The 22,582-nt window shown below is 47.3% G+C and overlaps 1 protein-coding gene across 1 annotated transcript in view; it reads left to right on the plus strand.

Annotated features, from left to right (window-relative positions):
* The window catches only part of LOC149363875 (neprilysin-1-like), a 66,604-nt gene that overhangs the window by 39,238 nt on the left and 4,784 nt on the right, over positions 1-22,582 (plus strand). Inside the window, exons 6-18 of the mRNA XM_089573857.1 lie at positions 1,045-1,268; positions 2,356-2,535; positions 4,442-4,582; positions 12,135-12,277; positions 13,992-14,223; positions 15,269-15,367; positions 15,489-15,566; positions 16,730-16,833; positions 18,007-18,068; positions 18,534-18,585; positions 18,790-18,857; positions 19,973-20,103; positions 21,052-21,117. Of these exons, the coding sequence (XP_089429983.1) occupies positions 1,045-1,268; positions 2,356-2,535; positions 4,442-4,582; positions 12,135-12,277; positions 13,992-14,223; positions 15,269-15,367; positions 15,489-15,566; positions 16,730-16,833; positions 18,007-18,068; positions 18,534-18,585; positions 18,790-18,857; positions 19,973-20,103; positions 21,052-21,117 (1,580 nt within the window). The remainder of the gene's footprint in view (positions 1-1,044; positions 1,269-2,355; positions 2,536-4,441; positions 4,583-12,134; positions 12,278-13,991; positions 14,224-15,268; positions 15,368-15,488; positions 15,567-16,729; positions 16,834-18,006; positions 18,069-18,533; positions 18,586-18,789; positions 18,858-19,972; positions 20,104-21,051; positions 21,118-22,582) is intronic.

The raw sequence follows: 22,582 nt of genomic DNA on the forward strand, positions 1-22,582 counted from the left end.
GAGGCGCGTAGCCTACGGTAAGTAATGTCCAAATAAGTTCTTAGAATTTCCAAAGCGCGGTTACCCTCGGCAGTGTGGCCCAAGAAATTATGGCTACATCGCGCCAAAATACATGCGCTTGCGAGCAGCTTGCAGGCAAAACAACCTCCCCACTACACGTGGCTCGTTGAAATAGCCGAAATAGCCAAAATTTGTGAAGCCACAGCGCCGAGGGTAGCCGTGTTATCGAAATTTTAATAACTGATGTGGATATTTACCTGCGGTGGGCTCCACGCCTTTTAATAATAAAGGAGCATAACAGTAATAGTCAAAAAGTGAACTGTTCAGTACTAGTTAACCAGCCTGCTAGTTATCATCACAGCTGTATTCTGATGTACTACACCGCTGACAATGCTATGCCGAAAAAAGCGCTCTTTCAACTCAAAAAGCCTATATTTGAAAAAATTGCAAGGACACTCTGGCAATTAAAGTGTTGAGAGGCTAAAGCCGGGGTAGGGTGTCTAGCCGGGGACACAATGCCGTGACGACTTCCGGTGAATGTGACGTCACACTATTCCCGTGGCCATATCGATACCCAAATTATACATCTTTCAGGGATCTTAAGTGTTCATTACACTTAATTACACATTTTCCCATCTAATTTGACACAAATCCGACGTTTTTCCGACCATTCTGTGATAATTTTCACTATGCCGTGACGACTTCCGGTGGAAGTGACGTCACATCGTTCCCGTGGTTATATCGACGTCCGCGCTATTCCGACGCAATTTTGGCATTTTCGACTGTAATTAATTAACTAATTACTCTACAGTCATCAAACGTGGCTACTAGGTTTATTTCTTCCTCCTCTACCCGCAGCAACCATTCGTTTTCTCCTATCTTTTTTTTTTTATTTCCCGAGTTAGCACGAGTTAAACGCTTCCAAAGGTGTGACACCCTCTGCTAACGGACGACAGTATGAGCCATTACAGGCTTTCGCCTTAAAATTGTGCAAACTGTCAGGTGAGACGCCCTGTATACCTACCGCGTGGTCGTCTCGCGCAGGCAACGTGGAAGAAGGCTCGGTGGCCAAGCTCAAGGAGCTCCTGCGGGAGGACTACCTGGGCGTGTGGCCCTCGCTGGAGCGGGCCCACCAGCGGAGGCCCGTGACCAGATCGTCGCTGGCGCTGGAGCAGCGGCTGGCATTGCTGCGCGTGCACGGTGTCGAACCCTTCTTCCAACTGCACGTGGGACAGGACGAGCGGAACACCTCCATGCACGTCATACAGGTGCGCTGCGCCCTCTGTGCAGACTGTGGCACGTCGTCTTTGAACACAGCGAGAACAGCTAACTGTATCAGGCCTGCTCCGTCTTTTTACTGTGGCGTTATGTAATGGTTTGATCATAGAGTTTCTTACTATTACCTAGAGGGCAAGCTGGCAACCCGTCTATGGGAGTTTGCATGCAGATCCCTCGAGAGGTTTTTTAATGGTATTTCAAAAGAGTAAAACCTTTGTATGGCGTCGTGTGTCGTTGCGTTTTCACTACTATGGCTTTTGCACCCTGCGTTCGCGCGAAAGTTGTCTGCGCACACACGAACAGCGTTTTCGAAATGAAACATCTTAGTAGCGCCACTCCGTGTTTCCAAAAAAATACGACTGCCCCGCAACAAGTAGCTCACCGCCCCATGATGCTTTGAGCGTCCATGGTGGCTGAAGTGCAGCGCCGCCAGCTTTCCCTCTAGGTAATAGTAAGAAACTCTATGGGTTTGATGGTGATGATAGCGATGGAGTGATAGTGTTTCGAACGACTGCTCGTTTTTAACAAATTTGCGAACAAGTGTCATGTATTAGTACAAATATTCGATGTGTATTCCATTCTGTTTGATAAAAATACTATTCGCGCACCCGAACAAACAAACAAACGCCGCAGGGAGGAGTTTATTGGTTTATTCGAGTTTAACGTCCAAAAGCAACTCAGGCTATGAGGGACGCCGTTGTGAAGGGCTCCGGAAATTTCGACCACCTGGGGTTCTTTAACGTGCACTGACATCGCACTGTACACGGGCATCTAGAATTTTGTCTTCATCGAAATTCGGCCGCCGCGGCCGCGATCGATCCCGCGTATTTCGGGTCAGCAGCCGAGCGCCGTAACCACTGAGCCACCGCGGCGGGGCAGTGGGGAGTAAGCAAGAGCCATAAACCAGCATAGCTTCAGCAGTCGAGACCTGGCTTGAGAGCGAAACGAAAGCTCCTTAGAATATATTATAAAACTTCTGCTGCCTTAATGGTAGCACTATTTTTCGGTGCTGGTTATTAGTTGCCTCGCTTCTACAGCTGTCTGTCACTTGGGGAAATCTTCGCATCGTTCCCGCAGATCTTCAGCGGGTCCCCCGTTCTACGGAGCGAGTTCTACCTCAACGAGACGGACGTCCGGTGTCGCGAGGCTCTTCGCCTCTACAGGGACACCATGGTGCAGACGGCCAGGCTGCTGGGAGCCAAGGACCCTGAGCAAGACATGGAAGAAGTCGTCGAATTCGAAATTCAGTTTGCCAACGTAAGTAGAGACACACAAAGAACACAAGCTGGAATTGAACCGCTTGCTCTACGTCGACCATGTGGCAGATATACCGAGTGTTTCAGCTAAGGCGTTCTGCAGTTTAGAAAGTTTAGGCGTTCTGCAGTTTAGTTTTTTAGTTATATGAGCGCTTTTTCGGCAGAGAACTGTCAGCGGTGTAGCGCATCAGAATACAGCTAAGACGTGCTAACTAGCAGACTGATTGTAGTAGGATGGAAAGTTCGGCTAGTTGGGTTACAGAAGAACGTCAATTTGGGCTAGATGGTGCATTATTTGAGAAATAAATGGTAATAGCGCTGCAATAAGACGTACACAAGAAAGACTGACATGTCCTGTGTCAGTCTTTCTTGTGTACGTCTTATTGCAGCGCTATTACCATTTCTTTCTCAAATAGTTGGGTTACGTTCATTTTAAAAGAAAAATACAGCGCGAACAGAGACGACGGACGACGAAAAGGTGCACAACACAAGCGCTGTCGAGGCAGCGCTTGTGTTGTGTACCTTTTCGTCGTCCGTCGTCTCTGTTCGCGCTGTATTTTTCTTTTAAACAGCAGACTGGTTAACTAATACTTAATAGTGAACTTTTTAGCTATTATTGTTAGTCTCCTTATTTATGACAGGCGTGTAACCCACCGTAAGTGATATCCATGCCAGTTTTTACAATTTCGAAAAAGCAGTTGCCCTCGGCGCTAAGCCCAACAAATTTGGGCTATTTCGGTGAGTTACGTGCACTGGAAGCAAACAAGAGAAGGGGAATGAGGGGCTCGTTATAAATATGTGAGAGAAGCCAACAGGCACAGAAACCAAGGGACACAAGGGATATTTAATTAATTTATTTATTTTGTGGTGTTGATCACTTTTTTTTTAATATTACTGAAAATGTCACCGCTTAAAGCTAATTGATTAGAAAAGCAGAAGGGTTGCTTTGCCTGCAAGCTTCTCGGAAGCGCATGTATTTTGGCGCGATGTAGCCAAACCGTATCAAGCCACAGTGCCAAAGGTAACAAACTTTTCGAGGTCGTAAAAAAATACATGGATAATACATACGGTGGGCTGCGATATGCAGCCAATGGAGAGGACCGGTCGCCCGTGGCCGGGTCACTTGCCACAGACGCTTGAAAGTAGTGGGTTTATCTGAATGACCACTGACAGAAGACAGAATGGACGCGAAATGAGCAACAAAAAATGAACAGCTTATGAACAGCCCCGGCACTGATAGGTCTGCGAAACGGCAAAGCCAGTCTGCGGGAGAAAAACCGGTTTGTGCTTGGAAGCGGCGCGCGCAAAGCGTTCTGCGTTGCTCATTTTCCCGCAAGTGTGAGCGCGCTTACAGATCGTTTCAGACCTAATACAGAGACGCGGACCCTAATGATTAGGCAAGCTGCTGGCAGGTTTCTTCTGCACAAGTGCATGTCACGAGACCAGCTAGAGTCTTGCGGGAGAGTCGTGATTGGGTCCCCATTGCGACGTCAAGATGCCTCTTGTCTCGCGGTCCAGATAAGGCCAGCTGATTTTGCAGGAAGTCGTCTTGCTACAAAAAGTCGCAGCGGATGAGAAATCATCAACATTTTATTGCCCGGAGCTCGGGTGGGTGGGCGGTGCTTATTTTTTTCTTCACGGTGGTCCGAAAATCAATAAGGCTTGAAATTTGATTTCTATACCTAGCCGACATAGTCGCTAGCCTCACTTAAGCCGTCGGAAACAACGCAAGAGTATTGGAAAAAGCAGCACCGTATGAACATTTTTAACAACGTTTTTAGGGGGTAAGCTCTGCCTCAATGTAGCCGGTTTGCTACGTTAGCACAAACTTTGGGTTAGCTCAGCCTTTAGCTTTGTTCTCCACTGTGCTACCCTCGTTGACTAGAGAGAAATATTGTTGCCTGCAGGTCTCCCACTCAAGCGACTTCGACGGACCGGGGTCTGGAGCAGGGGGCTCCAATGGTAGCGCGGCAAACGACTCGTCTGGGAGCTACGACTCGGCCATGATCAGCGTCACGCTCACCGAACTGCACGACATGGCACCGGAGGTAGGAGCCGCTCTATAATTTCAATTTCAATTCAGTTTATTCACCAGACATTTCTGGATGGTGTCCTGGATAAAAGCTGCTAAGGCAGCTTGACGAAGTCTATGAAACCAATACAAGGCAAAGCGTACAACATGTGACAACTAACTTTAAACCATCATCAGTAACTTTCTCAAAGGATGTCCCCGAAAAAAAATTCAATCAATCAATCAATCAATCAATCAATCAATCAATCAATCAATCAATCAATCAATCAATCAATCAATCAATCAATCAATCAATCAATCAATCAATAAATAAATAATACAATCAATCAATATCGAATATATAGTCAGTCAGTTAATTTATAGACGAAATCCATGAATGAAATGGCCGCGGTGGTCGAATTTCGATGGAGGCGAAATTCTGGAGGCTCGTGTATTGTGCGATGTCAGTGCACGTTAAAGAACCCCAGGTGGTCGAAATTTCGGGAGCCCTTCACTACGGCGTCCCTCGTAGCCTGAGTCGCATGGGGACGTTAATTAAACCACCGTAAACTCATAAACTCAATCAATTAAATGTCTCTGAACGTCATGCTAGGAGAAGGAAAATCATGCTTATTAGCGGTCTGGTACCTTTCGACAAGCTCAGTATGAATGAACTACCGTCATTCATAACGCGAAGGCAAGATAACTGCTGGTCCTTGAGGGTGACGGAGTGGATTCCAAGAGAAGGCGAGTGTAGCAGAGGGCGGCTGAATGTTAGGTGGGCGGATGAGATTAAGAAGTTTGCGGGGATACAGTGGCCGCAACTGGCATAGGACAGTGTTAATTGGAGAGACATAGGAGAGGCCTGTTCCCTGCAGTGAGCGTAGTCCCGCTAATGATGATGACTAGCCGTATTACTCTATGTCAATGTCTTGAGCAGACCTATGCAATTCAGATGGCTCACATTCGATGGAGGCACCAGTCAGGAATGTCGAGGAATGACTTAACTGGCACACCGGGACATGCATGTGTACGTGTATATATATTGTCGTGGGTGGCGCTGGTGTCCGTCTGTTATTGTCGTACGCATGGTGCGTAGTTTAAATCATCGGGTGGCCGACATCGACGTGTTATTATAGTTCGACATAATTCATTTATCTCGTGGGCATCTAGGAGATCATTTGTTCACATTATAGTATGATTTATTACCTACGTATCTTCCCATTTTTCTTTTCTCCTCCTCTGAGCTTGTTCTGTTCCCTTGCTTTACTTCTAGAAAACCGACGCTCTGATGCGAACTCGGGCGACATTCATTCCTCACAGCCGGCAACCTTGACCGCGGCTTCGACGCGGCTTCCACTTCGCGTTTCTTAAACTGGCCGCCCTCTTCGTCAATCGCACCCCACGGCGTGACGAATGGGACTTGCTGTCCAAACTCCGCTGCTATCGCTCAGAGCGAGCGATAACGCTTTGGGCCCCCGCTACGAACTCTGTTAGCCTCTGCGTTTTCTAGCTCTAGATTTTCCTCCGTATATTTTGCGGTATCCGGACGTCCACCGTGGAGTTGCTCTAGGGAGGAACAAAAAAAGCAAAAAAAAAAACTCGAAATAGAAGGAAGCATTAATCCGAAGGGGACGGCGGTACCGGAAGTCGGCTGCGCGATATCTTCATCCAAACGACTCCCCCGGGGTGCTTGCGCGGCGAAAACCCTTTTCCTTCTCATCGCAAACTTTCTTTTCTTCTTTCTTTATTTGGGAAAAGGCAACAAGTTGCTCTCGGCGACGGGGCAAAGCGCTAATTGCTGTAAGCACGCAATGAAAGCGAAGCGAGGGATAAACAGAACTGGGACGCGCGGGCGTCCCCAAAGGGGAAATGGAGTTTGCGAGTGAACCACGCACCAAAAAAAGAAAAAGAAGAACAGGAAGTGTACGGGGCGCGCACGCAGCCTTCTCTCTCCCCTTCCTTTCCCCTCGGCAAACACCAAGTACACGGGTCGCGAAAGCGAGAATCGTGTAACGGCCGAACGCAGAGAAAACGGGGCCCCCTCCGGCAAAAGAGCAGCTCCCGCAGCGATCGACCCGACAACCGTCGATCCGTCCCGTGGGGGAAGCGAGGAGGAAGAGAGAGAGAGAGGGGGGAGGGGGTGACGGGGGAAAGAGAAGGGAAGAAATGAAGAGATTGATTACGGGGTCCCTCGCGCTAACAGCAGCCCGATCGGCGCTTTCCTTTCCTTCCCTCTGCCTTTCGCGCCCGAAGCCATTTTGGCTCGGTACTAACGACCTGTCGCTTCGCTGCTCGCTGCGCGTTCACCGGAGGTTGTCACACCACACGGCCCTGAGCACGGGAAGGTCCAATTAAGCGACCTGTTCCGGACCGCTGCCGTCGCGCCAATGGCTCTCCGTCAAGTACTGCTCGCGTCGCCTGGCTCAATATATCAGCAGACGGTGCAGGGCGTGAAGAACGCCGACGCTAACCTGCTCCTCGGTCGATCTTCTATTGCCATCTCTCTTCTGCGGTGAAGCCGGTCCTTTGTAGACCTCAATTCAACCTTGAGGAATGTTTTTCTTTAGCACAGAACGCTTTCAGCTCAAATTTTCGACGAACTGAGTCCGACATCCTCCTCTGATTCGGGGGAAAATGCACCGAAACTGATTCGAACTTTGTTTGGTTTATGGTTTGGTTTATGGGGATTTAACGTCCCAAAGCGACTCAGGCTATGAGGGACGCCGTAGTGAAGGGTTCCGGGAATTTCTACCATCTGGGGTTCTTTAACGTGCACTGACATCGCACAGTACGCGGGCCTCTAGAATTTCGGCTCCATCGAAATTCGACCGCCGAGGCCGGGATCGAACCCTCGTCTTTCGGGGTCAGTAGTGAGCACCTAACCACTGAGCCATTGCGGCGTCAATTTGAATTTCTGTCCGAAAAGTGGTCGTACCCATATACTAAAAGAAAAAAAAAACAGCAACAGTATGGTTTATACTGTATAAGGGAGATCCAATGATAGCTGTAACGTCGTTTAGCCGTTATTTCTATTCTTGTAGAATGCGCGTTACGTCACTGCGATCGGGCCAGTCAGCGTGACCCGTTGCAGTGATGTCATCCGCGACGCCTCTGCACGCTGACGAGCCAGCGTGGCGCGGTGTTACGTCGACGGCGCCGACAACGCTGAAGCTGCGAAGCCGGGAAACGTTCTTTTAACAGCTGTCGCTGAAAAAATTCCTGAGTGTCCCGTGCTGGATTGGAACACGGAACGTTAGTTTGATCGGATGACGTCTTTAACCACTTCACCGTCGCCGCAGAGGATGCAGGCAGTGTTTCTAACGTGTATATGCATATATTAACCCCCCTTCCTAGAGATTGTGACCAGAATAAAGTCATAAGGATAGAGCGCTCCACTCGGAATAGTGCAGGTCGTCGCACTGATAACACGTGACGGTGCTTTATGGGTATTGGTAGTGAAACCACAGAAGGACACGTGGCGACTCGTGCCGCACCGACACAAAGGAGAAAGGGCTTTAATAATTATAATTCTCATTAGTCACCCTTCATGCCTGGCACGATCACCCTGCTCGAACACTGCTTCGGCTACCGTACAGTGCTGCTGCGGTTGATGGTGCTTGATGGCTTAAAAGCCATCAAGACTCCTCAAAACGTGAAACGCAGTATTTGTTTGACACCGGAGCACAGAAACGTTCCATTGTTCGAGAACGGCTGCTTTACGTGACCGCTTGAGAGCAGGAGAAGGCAGCCGAGAACGCCACTAAAGTGAAAGAAGGAAAGTAAACGAAAGCAGCGTTAAACACGCATATAACTTGGTCGTTGACAATTCAAATAAAGCGGCTAGCAGCACTTACGACCCGTCTTAGGTTGTGCTACGCTGGTGCTGCTAAGAATGTCATGCAGTCACACACTCGCAGCTGCGATACAGACCAAAAGTTATCCATGGCTTTAGTTGTTAAAACAAACTTGTACAAGATTGCGCATGGACGAGACGGAGAGTATCACAGTATTTGAAATGCGAATGGACAAGCGAAAGGCGGTAATGAAAGAGTGATGAAAACAGTTAAAGAAATTAAGTAAAAAATGAATAAAATATATGTGACGTGGGGCGAGTACACATAAACGCAAGAATGTTTAAATTACTGAAGAAGTCCAGTGTCCTGCAGCTGGGTCGACGAAAAGTTCAGTGCGCACGAGTGCATACATGTATCAAGCAATGCGCATAACATGCATATGCATGATGCATGCATATAACATAACATAACATAACATAACGTAACGTAACGGTACATAACATAACATATCATTACATAGCATAGCATAACATAGCATAGCACAACCAAACACAGCATAACATAAATATAGCTTGGCATAACATAACATAAAATTGAACATAACACAGCGTAACATAACGAAACATAATATAATGCAGCACAACATAACACAATTAGTCCGGAACATAACATAGCATAGCACAACACAGCACAACACAGCATAACATAACATAACATAACATAACATAACATAACATAACATAACATAACATAACATAACATAACATAACATAACATAGCACATAACACAATGCAGCGTAACATAACATAATACAGCACAACATAACACAATTAGTCCAGGGCCCTACATACAGGCAAATAAAAAGTTAGTGTGCGGCGCTGCTGTGAATGGGGGGTTCAGAGACCTAAAGCACTGGTAACTGTTAGTGGCACTCGCTATAACACTTGCCGGCTCCACCCCGCGCACAACCTTCTGGCGTTGACTTTCGCTAAACCTTGCATTGCATACAGGTGGTTTTTGTAAGGGCCTCTCCTTTTTTATTAAAGTAAATTATGTCTGATTTTTCTGAGTAGTACATTGTCATATCAGCGACGGTTTCCCAAGGTCTAGGGATCGAGTCCTGGCCTTGGTGGTGGTGGTGAAAACTTTTAATTTCTGAAATAGAGTTTGGGAGCCACAGAGTGGCCCCGCTACATGGTCGGCGTCCCTAGTCCGGGACACCGCATGACAATGCCCCGTCTCTAGCCCGTTTCACCAGAGCCCTTTGGGACTCAAGCGAGGAGCAGTTGAGAAGGGCAGTCTCCCATGCCTCTCTGGAAGGGGTAGGGGAAGGGGGGAGGTGGGGATTTTGAGTACATGCCCACACCATGTGGAAGATATCACAGGTCTCCCCACAGTGTGGGCATCGCCCATCCGTGTTAGGATCGTAATGCTTTAAGATTGCAGGACAGAGTAGAGTACCTGTCTGCAGGCGCCTTAAAGTTCGCTCCTCCGTCTTACTCAGCCCCTTTGCAGGGGCCGGGAAAAGGCGGTGGATGTCGCTATAGGCTGCATTTCAGATGCGGATAAATGCAAAACCACCAGTGAGCTGTGTGATATCAGCGACATTGAACAATCCTGGATCGTCTAAATTAATCTAAGGCCATGCACTACGAATCCTTTTAGAGCCCACCTGCAGGTTCGAATTAAGTTCCATATACATACCTACACCCTGTATTTGCCCTTTCTCCGTGCGCAAATGGCGCCTGCTCCTGCGGGCGCCGTCTCCTAGCTACCACACATCTTTCGGAGGCATAGTGACCCCATAGCGAATAAATATAGCTCGATAAATAATCTTGTCGAGAACTGCTCATTCCGGGCGTGCCTTGCAGGGAAGAAGACGACCCACTGGCACGCGAGTCGTCAGAAAGTAGAACAAGGTCGAACGCGCGGACGCGTTAAGAACACGAACTGCGCGGCGCCTCAGAAGGCGCGCGAACAGGAATGTGTGAAAGGTCGGCGCAGTGCAAGAGCTGAAAAGAAAGGCTGCAGTAGTCAGCCGACGTGCGGTGTCGTCTCGCCTCGTAAATAATAAAAAAAGAATAATGCCGAAGCAACGAACGAGTCAGAAGGAAGGGGTCCACTTCTAAGAGGGGGCACAAGTAAGGGGAGCAAAGCGAAAGCGAAGAAATGGAGTGGAGAGCAGGCAGGCGTCTGTGGTGAGCCGCCGTATAATTAGGGCCACTGCAGCAAACGGAGCACTTATGTGCCAAGGGTGCAAAAAGGAGCGCTAAGCACGCGGTGGGGTTGTACACCGAGAGCAGCCCCCCCCCCCCCCCCCCCCTCGCTTGGTGACTGTCATTTTATTTTTGTTTATTTTTTTTTCGTGGCGACACTTGATCACACGGGGTGACAGGCTATAAATAAGCTCTCGGACCCGCCGCAAGAAGGTGCCGACGGCTGCTCGCAGTTATGTCTTTCTCCGCTCTCACTCTCTCCTTTTCTCGCCTCCTCCTCCTCAGCGCTGTTTACGCGTTTTATTTCACTACCTTCGCCTCTATAAAAAGCAGCAGCTGTGTTATATTGATTCTCGCTTAACTCGCTTTGGATTTCAAGTTTCTCTGCACGGAATTTCTCATGTCATTGCTCGGCTTACTTAAAGAGATCGTTTATTCGTTGGAGGTGCGAATGAGTGTTTGGATGCGCCACTTTCAGAAAACTGCGATAAGTGTTATCTAGAACAGTCCCTTGTGCGCAAATTATCGAGTAGTGTCAGTGTGTTTGATTTTTGCGTCCCATGCATGTGAAGACACCGATACGTTCTTTGCGTACGTGAACAAGAAAAGCTTCGCACTAAAGGGTGTAATAATACTATCATGAGGAAAAATGAGCATCTATAGTTGTTCGCGTTGCTGGTTACCAGGTTTTATCAGGTAATGTTATGAAAAATAATGCAAAAATTCACATGTTTATGTCACAAGTGCTTTGCCCTTTGTAAATTTTCTATTGATGGTGCAGTACGCTCGCATGCACTGTTTTATCAAATCAATCAAATCAAATAAAGTTTATTGAGTACACATTACTACCCACAGAGCTGGCATCGTTATCATTCTAACGTAAATGACTACCCCCTGCGTCTGTTCGCGCTAAGCTGTTTTCGCAGTGTTCAGAAACTTCTCAGTTTATGTCATTCAAGGCCTGGGTTCCTCTATGCATTCAGGCGCTTTAGCTGCTCCGTGACGCACTTCTGACGCTATGGCTGGAACGCACTAAGCATTGCGTATTGTGTCGCGTCCTCCCACACGGAGTCAATATAGTAGCATACTGACACTCTAGATCAAAAGCGGAGGCTGCAATCCCACCTACACCCTTTCTAAGTTCTAGATAGCCGTAGTGGCTGCCATTTTGGTAACGCCTTGTAATAGCCAGCCGTACTTCACACTGAGAACAAAAGAAAAGGCGTACTGGCCTGGCAACAACTACCTTTTCAAATCACATGACGATAAGTGGTGCCAGAATTTCTGCAACGTTTTATAATGAGGACGCTGGAAAGTATGAAAATGTTCTGTTTAAACAGATTTCAGCTCTTGTTGAAGCAGCATGTAGTTGGTGCATAGTTTTGTGCAAACGTTCTTGGACGTATACATTATGACGCCGCAGGGGTTTTTATTCCGCGCTTAATCCCCCCGACTTTCCACTTCTGCTTTTTATTGGTGCTAGATACGACTGCTGTGCGTATAGTCTTTTCGGTCTAAAAGACGGTCATGTCGACTTCGTCGCTCACGCCGCGTCTTGCCGTGTTTGTTGCGCAGCTGAACTGGACCTCTCTCCTTCGGAGAGTGATGGACTACGCCGGTCTGCAGAATACCGACGAGTCCAGCCTCAACTTGACCATCGAGAACGACAGCAACTACATGCGTCGACTGTTCGACCTCCTGAACAGGACCAGTCCCAGGTGAGCTTATACAGGGAGAGAAGGAGGAGGAGAAGAAGAAGGAAAGGCAGGGAGGTTAACCAGGAGAATAAACTAGTTTGCTACCCTGCACGGGGGGGGGGGGGGGGGGGGGGGGTGGAGGAGGATGAGAGGGTATACAGCTTTGCTCAAAAGTCTTCGGGCCATGTGGTTTGCTTTTGAGGCGTATAGTGGAGCCCTTAGGGCATCCCTCAAGCTTGAAGTGACTTAAAATGTGATGACAATTGTTCCTGCTCCCCTTGTAGATATTTATAGCTGCAGGGTTGCCATAAGCTACATACTACATAGCTGAAAAGCACCTCTATATGGCCTGAAGACGTTTGACTAAGAATTCATATCCCGTGATCGAACCGAGAGTCCTTGCATCCTGAGCACATGTAGCGTTTGAAAAGGACCCATAAATAACGATAACCTAGTTTCTTTCCCATTCAGAGTTCATGTATTTCTCACATTCTTTCGAAAATTTATTCATCCATTTAATCTTCCTCTCAACTGTTGGCTCTCTTGATAACTTGCACCTTGACTCATTCACTGGCTCACTGGCGCATTTGAGCTTTTGGCAACTTACTCACCCTGTTAATTACGAGGCACCAAATGACGACGCAAAAGGAAAAGAAAGGGGCGTAGAGAGGGATACACATAGGAATAAGGATAGAGGGAAAGATGGCTTGGTTCATGGGCTTTAACGTACCGAAGCAGTATATGAGGGGCACCTTAGTGGAGGGCTCCGGATAATTTAGACCCCCTGAGGTTCCTTAACGTGCACTGACTGCACAGTAAATGGGACTCTAACATTTCGCCTCAATCGAAATGCGACCGCAGCGGCCGGAATTGAACTCGCGTCTTCCAGGTTAGCAGCCGAGCACCATGACCAATGAGCCACCGCGGCGTGAAAATTGGTTTTTGAGGAAACAAAATGGCGCAGTTTAACTATCGCATTTCTCGGTGGGCACCTCAACCGCGCGATAAGGGAAGGGATCAAGAAGGAAGTGAAAGAGAGAAAGAAGCGCCGGAGTGGAAGGATCCCATGAAGGATCCGAATTAAATCCGCCTTTTTCACAGGGCCGCTCTGCGCAGGCGCGCCTCTTCTGTAGTTCCATTGCTTAAAAAAAAAAAAGAAACGCCTGCTTCCCTGCTGGAAAAAGTTGTATGATGCAATAAACTCATACAGTTTGTCATACAAATATCATATACTTATCATACAAATCATAGAAAATTATCATAGAAATGTCATACATTTCTGTAAAGTCACACAGTCATCATAGAGATGTCACAGAATACCATACAAATTGTATGATATATCATAAAAATTGCATGATATTCTATGATGAAGCCTCTATGAGGTTATTGCACCATAGACCTTTTTTTCAGTAGGGTTGTACTACGCATACGCAGTTCATGTTAGTGACAGGCGCATGCGACAGATGGAAGCAGCTGTCAAGCACATACGGGCTGCTTCGGAGGCGTCCTCGTGGAACCAGATCGAGTCTGCGTCTCCCACATGCGTTTGTTTTCAACCAGTAGCAGACGAATTTTCGCCACTCCCCAGAAGGCGCCACATCTTATGAAAAAGGCGCATTCCGATTACCCGTGGCTTTTTAGCGCGCACGGGACATAGCGCAGCAGAATGTCGCGGTGCACGGTGCAATATAGGCCTGTCGTCGCATTAACTAGCCCTAAATGGCGTCGCGCGCAGGACGTTGGCCAACTACCTGTCGTGGCGGTTCGTGATGGCCTACATGCCGTACCTGGATGTCCACTTCCGGCGGCTGTACCTGGACTTCCGGCGGCGCGTCCCCCGGCCCCACGAGGAGCGCACCTACCTGTCCCGCTGGAAGGAATGCGTGCGCCTGCTCAGCGACAGCTTCAGCATGCCCCTGGCCGCGCTGTTCGTCCGACAGGACTTCGCCATGCAAACCGACAATCAGGTGAGTCGAGAACCCTTGTACGGCTTGGAGGAGGAATTAGATGGAACGAGTTGAATGATGACTGAATGAGCGGATTCCATAGAGTACCGGGATTCAAGCCCAGCATTCCCCGCATGTGAAGGTAGATGCGTCACCACAGAGCCACTGCTGAGATCAACACTGAGGAGTGCCTGAAACACTTTCCCTGAAAAGCGCCTGAAACGAAACTTAAACGGACCGACAGCTAATCTTTGAAGAAATACAGACACCACATTTTGGCTGTGCGTTATTTCTTTACAATAATACGCAAGACAACAGTAAATAAAAATCGTCATGTGGAACTCGCCTAAACCCGGTAAAAAGTATACAATTGAATTTCTTTTAAGTTTCGGTTTCAGCATCTGAACGGTTCCTACGGTGATGCGAGACAGAAAAAAGCAACAATAATATAGGTGCTTCTAGACTCGTTGTCGTTGAGGCTCTTAGATCAGGCTGTTGCACAGGTCGTTAAAATTTTTCTTGAGCCCTCGACGATGACATTTGTTTCTCTCTTTCTTCTTTAGCGCCCGCTTTCCTCTCTTCTCTCACTGCGCGGTTGAGGTGTCCACCTAGATGTGAGACAGATATATACCGCGCCTTTCAATTCCTGGCAACCGATCATTCCCGGTTGAGATCTCGACCTAAAGATAAGACAGTCATTGCGTCTTTACTGTCTTCTCTGGCTCCAAAGCGGCCTAATCAGGGCGGTGCAGGGGTGCCGACTTAAGCCCTTGTGATCGGATCCAGCCATAACAAAATGGACAACACACAGATTCGGACCTCGAGTCCGACTTACGTTCTTTCCTCATTTATCTCCGCAGTGGCCTTGCGCCTTGCTCTAAAAAATAAAGGTATTTAAATCAATTAATCAATCAATCAATAAGTCAGTCAGTCAGTCAGTCAGTCAGTAAGTCAATCAATCAATCAATTAATTATTCAGTGAATCACTTTTTACTGTGCTGGCAATAAATTTTCATTTTTGAACCTTACAGGCGCCTGCAATTATGACTCCTCATGTTTTGCGCAGGTAGGGCTGCTGATCGACGAGATCAAGAACACCTACGTGGAAACCTTTCCGAGGCAGCATTTTCTCGACGAGAAGACCAAGGAGCTATGTCGGGAGAAGGTGCGACCTTTCGAGATCTCTTTAACGCCTTTCTCAGTTTCGAAGATAACGAGCGTAATGGTTTATTCCAGCATACCTGACGTAGAACACCTTTTAACTGCGAACGTGTTCCTACTCGTAGGTGGCCGCCATGGGACAGAAAGTAGGCTTCCCGAAGTTCATCCTGGATCCGGTTGAGTTGGACAAAGAATACCATGACGTAAGCGCCATTTTGTTTCTGTCACTTGGCTAAACAAACTCGCGGCTCTGTAAAGGCATCAGAGTGTCTTCCCGGTGTACTGTAATTAAGTGCTTTTTGTTAGCAGCCATTTTCTCAGAGAGTTCATCGGTGTGGACGCATAGGTATGGAGACAGTGTTCACATTTGAATGCAAATTGCTGTTACTGCATTTGGTATGAAGATGGCGCTTCTAAGATACTGACCTTTTTAAAAGTTGCCACAAACTATAAAAGTAGCTTCCCATAGCACGGGTGGAAACAGCTTGTTGCAGAAAAGACTCACACCGCAATGACAAGACCACGGAGCGAAACAGACAGGAGAGCAGACGCTGCAAGTGAATCGACTGGGGCTTCATAGGGATGGAGTTTCGTTGCACATCCGATAGAGGGCGGCACGACTTATTCAACGGGTCGGTAGAACGTTAGGCTTAGACAAACTTTATTACATCAGATAATCAGGACGGCGGCCTCGCCATCCCGTCCTTGTCAGACGGCCGAGATCCCCTGGGACCGGGCGGCTTCGAAGGCATATCTGATGATCTCTTTTTGTTCTTAGAGGTCCTGGCTGCGTAGCAAAACCTCCCATGACTCTTTGCAATTCACTAAAGGTGTGGATTGGGCGCAGAACGTCGCTTCCTCCCCGACCACCACTCTCCGCTGCGTTTCGTTTTGCAAAAGGGTCGACAGGCGGCGCTTCGACTTAGCTCTCTCTAAAGTCACTGGAACCAACTGAAACGGGGTCTTCAGCTGTCTCTGCTGCGTCTGAGAAGAGGGTAATAAAAGACAGGAAAGTGGGCTCAAAGACGTGAGGCGAGCTAACATGACAGTGTAAGAGCACTGAGAAACGCTGATCGCGTGACGCAGCGTAGCATTATCGGCGTGTGTCAAATGCATTAAGGCGCTTTCGAGTCGGCGCTGCTGCTTATCTCATTCTATAGCCAAGACGTTAATCCACTCGAGGGTTACACGTCAGTGTAGCGTAACCTCTAAACGCAGGCAAACAACGCACAGTTTCAGTCATAGCAACTGCGCAAAAAACCACGTTCGTATTAGGAGGACACACACATATTGACTGATGCTGCTTTGCAATGTAATGTTCATGCGCATTTATGTTACGTTAACCGACTTTTGTTTTCATTTGCAGCTTGAAATAGACGACGACCACTTTCTCGTGAACATTCTCAAGGTGCGACGCTTTGAGTTTGCCAGAGACTTCTCCAAGATTACGAAGCCTGTCGACAAAGAAAAGTAAGCTCTTGCTAGATATTATTCGCACTGTATTGTTAAAAACTGCCACGTGCCTTCAGCTTATGTTCCTAAATAACTTCAAAGTTGTGTTTTCGGTGTTAAAATGGACACTGGCGAGAAATATAAGTTGGCCTGTATTAACAGGGCGTCGCGCCTTCCAATAACACATTAAAGGTGCACTGAAGAGGATTCTGAACACGTCTTTTTGCCGCGGAAACTCGATCCACACGTTCCTAGCATTCTTAGAAACAGTGACTTATTGCCCTGTGTGGCCGATTTCCCCAATTAAAACGAATTAACGTCCGGCTCCCGCCTTTTTTTTTTAAATTCTGCCTCGTACGGTGGGCGGAGTCGACTAACGCGTGGAGCGCCTTTCAGCCAGTCCCGTGGAGGCTTTTCTTTCGCTTTATTTTGTTTTTTAGGTTTCTATGAATAAATAGTTTCATTCGCAGATAGTATAGCCGCAAAATAAGCCCGAAGAAATAAAAATACGCGCGGGCTATTTGCTACTACGGACTACTACGTATTACTCCGCCGATGGCAGAGCGGCAAGCCGCCACGGGACTGGGTGAAAGGCGCTCCACGCGTTGGTCGACTCCGCCCACCGTACGAGGCAGAATTAAAAAAAAAAGGCGGGAGCCGGACGTTAATTCGATTTAATTGGGGAAATCGGCCACACAGGGCAGTGAATCGCAGTTTCTAAGAAAGCTTGGAACGTGTAGATCGAGTTCCCGCGGCAAAAAGACAAGTTCAGATTCCTCTTCAGTGCACCTTTAATCTAACCAAAAACGAAGTTTTTGTAACCTAGAAAAGACAAACAAACGGAGCGCAGGTGCCGCCATCCCCGGCCGATTTTGCAAATAAACTGCAGGCGTCGACATTGAATTTTTCGACCCGGATCTCAGAGGCCCCCATTCACCTCAAAACGGCAATCAGCAGTTCTTTTCGATGTAGGCTTCACGAGTTCGAATCGAGTGACAGGAATCTTTTAAAATTCAATTGTCTTAGCCATTAATGCCTTTTTGGGGGGATGGACAAACATCAACATTGCCAGAAAGAGCCAGAGAGATATTATATTGCCGAGAGAAATAGGTGAATCAAATTCTTCTCACTGTCATTGCGTGCGATTATTTTTTCATTCGCTCTCACTGTTGTTCTTTTTTCCCCTCATAGGGAGTGGGCGACAAATCCCCTGATCGTAAACGCGTTCTATGACATCCGAGGCAACTACGCTAGTGAGTACGATCAATATACACCTATTCTTCTTCTTCCCATGTTGTTCTTTTTCATTACAGTTCGAAGACACTATGGTAAAGTACGCCTATAGGGAAAATAAAACAGTACTACTGGGTTAATTAACATCAAGTGGCATTCTCAAAAGCCACTGCACAGTGCCAATAAGTGCGAAATGCTCAGCAAACACGGCACTCTCATGACAAAGTGGCGTTTTTACGTTTACTTTCTGCATAAATCAATGTTTCAGATAGTATTCCAGTTCGACCCTACACACGGCAATCTCATGGCAAATTCGCGTTTCTCGTTTACCCTCTGAATGAATCAATGCTTCATATGGTCTTACTGTTCGACCCTACATCGAGCATGATTGATGAATTGCCGGGACGTTATCACAAAAGATTTACTTCGTGCATGGTGTGGGCAGATGTAAGTGTATAACTCATATTTTCCCCATATGCTTGCAGTTTACCCAGCTGGGATCTTGCGTTCCCCCATGCTCATCCTCGACAGACCGCAGTGAGTGAGAATTATTTGCATTCATCCGTTCGTTTTCACCGTTTTTTGGTCAGCACAACTGTCAGTCGTTTACATAAGCATTAAAGTTTAAGCTGAGCTCCTATAGAGGTCTAGAGCAGACTAGTGGTTGGCTATTCTCTCATTATTAAATTCTTTTTTAGCGCTTGACATTTAGTCCATGTGTTTCGTGCCATGTTATTACAGGTACCTGAACTTTGGCACCATAGGCGTCGTCATCGGACACGAGATTACGCATGGCTTTGCTGGTTTTGGTAAGCATGGTTCGCTTTCTACGTTCCTTGCATGCCTTCATGTAGGCTGTGCGTGCCCTCGTGCCGGTCTGCTATCGTGAGTAAAGTTATTCATTTTCAAAATCGCATGTCTCTGAAGCTCAAAAGTCGTAACGAATAATTTTAATTGCTGTCTGGACAACAATTGCTTCGCGAAATCGTGTACCGCAAAGTGACCATTTTCGGTCTGCTCACGTCAGTCTTGTTGACTCGAGATTATGAACTTTCGTGGTACGAAACATGCATGGTATCGGAAGCAGGATACCCGTTTTCCCTAAGAACTTTCTTTTCTCGCGTATACTATTGCCCCAAACTTGCTTTTACTCCTTCATCGGGCACCACAGTGGCAAGGACTCAACAAGGGGCACAAAACGCTGCCGAAAGAAGTCACTACTTGTTCTTGGAACCCATCAGTGCCCTTCTAGCGTGTTTTGTTTAAAAAAGGCTCCGGAAGGCACAGAAATCTTATGCTGCACCCTCTGCAACCGATGGTCGCGCATGTACAGTCTTTGTCAAACGTTTATAGCCCAGGGGGTTTACTTCCAAGCTTTATGCTGGGACACCAGGAGCATTCATGGAAGTCCTACCTATTGCAGGAGGCAGTACCAGAAATCTTCTCATGTCCAGGAAACATGGAGCGCTAGAGATCCATTAAGAACGACACAGCATGGCTCAAAACAAAACCCCTTGGGCTCCAAACTTTTGACAAAGGCTGTACATCCGTTGCAAACGGACTGGCCTATACGTCATCTCTATCATTATCACCTTTCAGATATATAGAATATGTTTAAAATGCAGCTTATCATGTTTCACTCTTCAATGAACTGCCCGGAGGGTACGTAAAGATCAGTAAGGAATGTCTGACGAGATCTGCGCGTAGAAGTCTGAAACAGCGTATTTAGCGTTTACAGAGCTAGGATGCTGGTGACTCGGGGTCTTTGGTGAACTGCCTGCATTTGCCATTGTGGCCCGAGTGACGCATTCGCAGCTCACAGGTGTTTCAACAAAGTAGAAGGTGCAGCCAGAGGAGCGAAGGTGCTGTCTTTAAAGCGGCGGGCGTACGGTTATAATAAGCGGAATGTCCCGGAATGACGCAGGCAAGAAGTTCGACAAGCACGGAAACTTCAGCAACTGGTGGCCCGACGACGCATTGGAGCAGCTGCGGCAACGCGCGAGCTGCTTCGTGGACCAGTTTTCGCAGTTCCCCCTTTGGGACTCCGGCCTCTACGTGAGTCTTTGTGTAGTGGCAAAGTGTGGACTCTGTATTCTGTGGCCGAAAGCAATGCAAGAGCTCCATCCTACACTCTAAACAGAAAGGAGTAAAAAGGGAGTAAAGTTGTCCCTTTATAGAACACACTGTGTTCTATAAAAGGGAGTGTGCTAGAGAACAGCTTGCTCCCTTTTTACACCCATGTAAGCGTATTCGTGTTTAGAGTGTACACTCTCGCACTGACCATGACTGCCAAATGTTTATCTGCGTTAATATTTACGGATAGATTTTGTAGGCCAATATGAATCGCTGGGCGCAGTCTTTGGCAAAACATCAGCAAATGAAAAAGAAAAAAAAATGAGATTAGGAAGTATGCAAGAAATAATATGGTGGCCATAATTCCGTGTACCTCTGCGTCCTCCTCTCTGCTTTCTTTTAGGTTTGTCTCATACCCACATTAAAACGCTTGGCAAGGTGTTCATGAAGCGTTCGCTATTCCCGAACTAGATGAAAGCACCAGAACAGACACTGATTAATGTATCTTCGCACTGTTATATCTTTGTTTCGCTCTCTAACGTCAGCAGCTTCACTTGTAAGTTGCTCCACCAACCACAAATGTAAAACATGCAGAAATACTTCCAAAGAAAAAAATGCCAGGCGGCACCTTTAAGAAAAAAATATCGAATTTTTAGAAGGAGTACGATTCATATGCGGCATTATCACTAAAACTTGTCAAGTTTTGGAGTGGTTTCAGCTGGGTGACAGTTGAGCGGTGTATAAACTTTCAGTTCCCCACTTGTACGACTTTAGAAATTCTTGCCAATTTAAGCGCCGTTCGCCGATTTGTTTTTAGGGGTCAGTTAGAAATTAGGTTATCGGTATCCGATAACAGCAAATCTACTAGCGCGGTTTGCTCCTTTTTGCGCCTTTCTTGAAACGCCGCGACCATTGTTTGTTTCTGAACAGGTGAACGGCAACATGACGTTGGAAGAGAACATCTGTGACTCGACGGCAGTAAAGCAAGCATACTACGTGAGTCTCCATAACTCGCTCCAGCGATGAGCGCGATCCGACCTGTTCTTTTCTGCTCTCGTTGCGAGTCCCTCCTTCTCTCTCTTACTGCACCCTTTCCCTTCTCTCGCTTTTTACGCAAGCGTATGCTTCTTCTGGTGGAAGTCAGCGGCATGGTCCCCTTCCCTAATCCTTTGCCTTAATTGTGTCTGTCTTCATGTTAGCACGCGAAACCATAGGAATAAAAACTACACAGAATTTTTAATACATTCCAATCGGAGCGAAAGCACGGATTTGTGCTGCGTAGAAGACGACGGTGAGCAGTCAGTGCCGCGGGACGGAGCAGATGGAAGTTGACGAAGACGGCGTTCTCCAATGCACAGCGCGAGTGTGTGGTGCAGTTTAACACGAGGCGTGTTTTCTAGCCTGGTGGTCTCGCTGAGTGGCCCTTAAAAGAGATTTGTTCGCGCAGCCGCGGGTTCGACTCCCATTCATGGATATTGAATCAATTTCTCTTTCTCTTTTTGATGGTTTGACCTCCAACTCAGCTGAAGCTCAAATTTACACGGTCCGCGACTGAAGCCTGAGGTCCCGTAATGAATCTTTCGCTTCAATATACCAAAAAATTTCTGAGTGATTGTCTGATTTACAAGATACTATATATGATTAGAGGAAAAACACAAACGCGAGCGAAGCACGCTGAGAGAAAGCACTCGATTTCAGGAAGGACCAGTCACTACGGCCGCTCAGGTTGCGGGCGTTTCTCAGGCATTCATGAAATGCATTATACAGTTACACATGGACTCTCCCGTGTCCTCTCATTTTGTCTGCCCGTCACTTCGTACGTCAACTCAGGTGCACCTGTATGCGCACCTGTCGATCCACCGTTGCTCTGCACCTACGCTTATCCTGTGCACAGGTGCACTCGAGCGGAGACTGAACCGTCGCGAAACGGTCCAGTCTCTCTTATGCAGAGACGCTGGCCCTGTTGAAACACACGTGTCAGTGTAACATCTTTCGATCCCATCATCATCATCATCATCATCATCATCATCATCATGAGCGTAACTACGTCACCTGCTGGACAAACAAATCTTCCATGCCCCTTCAATTAACCCTGTCCTGTGCCAACTGCGGCCAGTTTGTCCCCCGCAAATTTTCACAACCTGACTCTCTGACGCCGCCTGTTACACTTGCCTTCTCTTGGAATCCACTCCAATGCCTTAAGGGACTATCGGTTATCTTGCCTCGCATTACATGCCCTGCCCATGCCTATTTCTTATTCTTGGTACACGCATATGTTCCCTGATCCATTCCGCTCTTTCCTATCTCTCAAAGTTACACCCATCATTTTGCTTTCCATACTTTTTTTTATTATTCGAGATGTTTGCCATAGCCCGCTGCGCTGTCCATCACTCAAAAAATAAAATAAAAACAAAGTTCAGAAGGTTAAGCGTGGTGATCCCTGATAGTACTATAGCAGCAA

This window comes from Amblyomma mixtum, chromosome 2, assembly GCF_055824585.1.
Source record: "Amblyomma mixtum isolate Tamu chromosome 2, ASM5582458v1, whole genome shotgun sequence".
Taxonomy (NCBI): Eukaryota; Metazoa; Arthropoda; class Arachnida; order Ixodida; family Ixodidae; genus Amblyomma; species Amblyomma mixtum.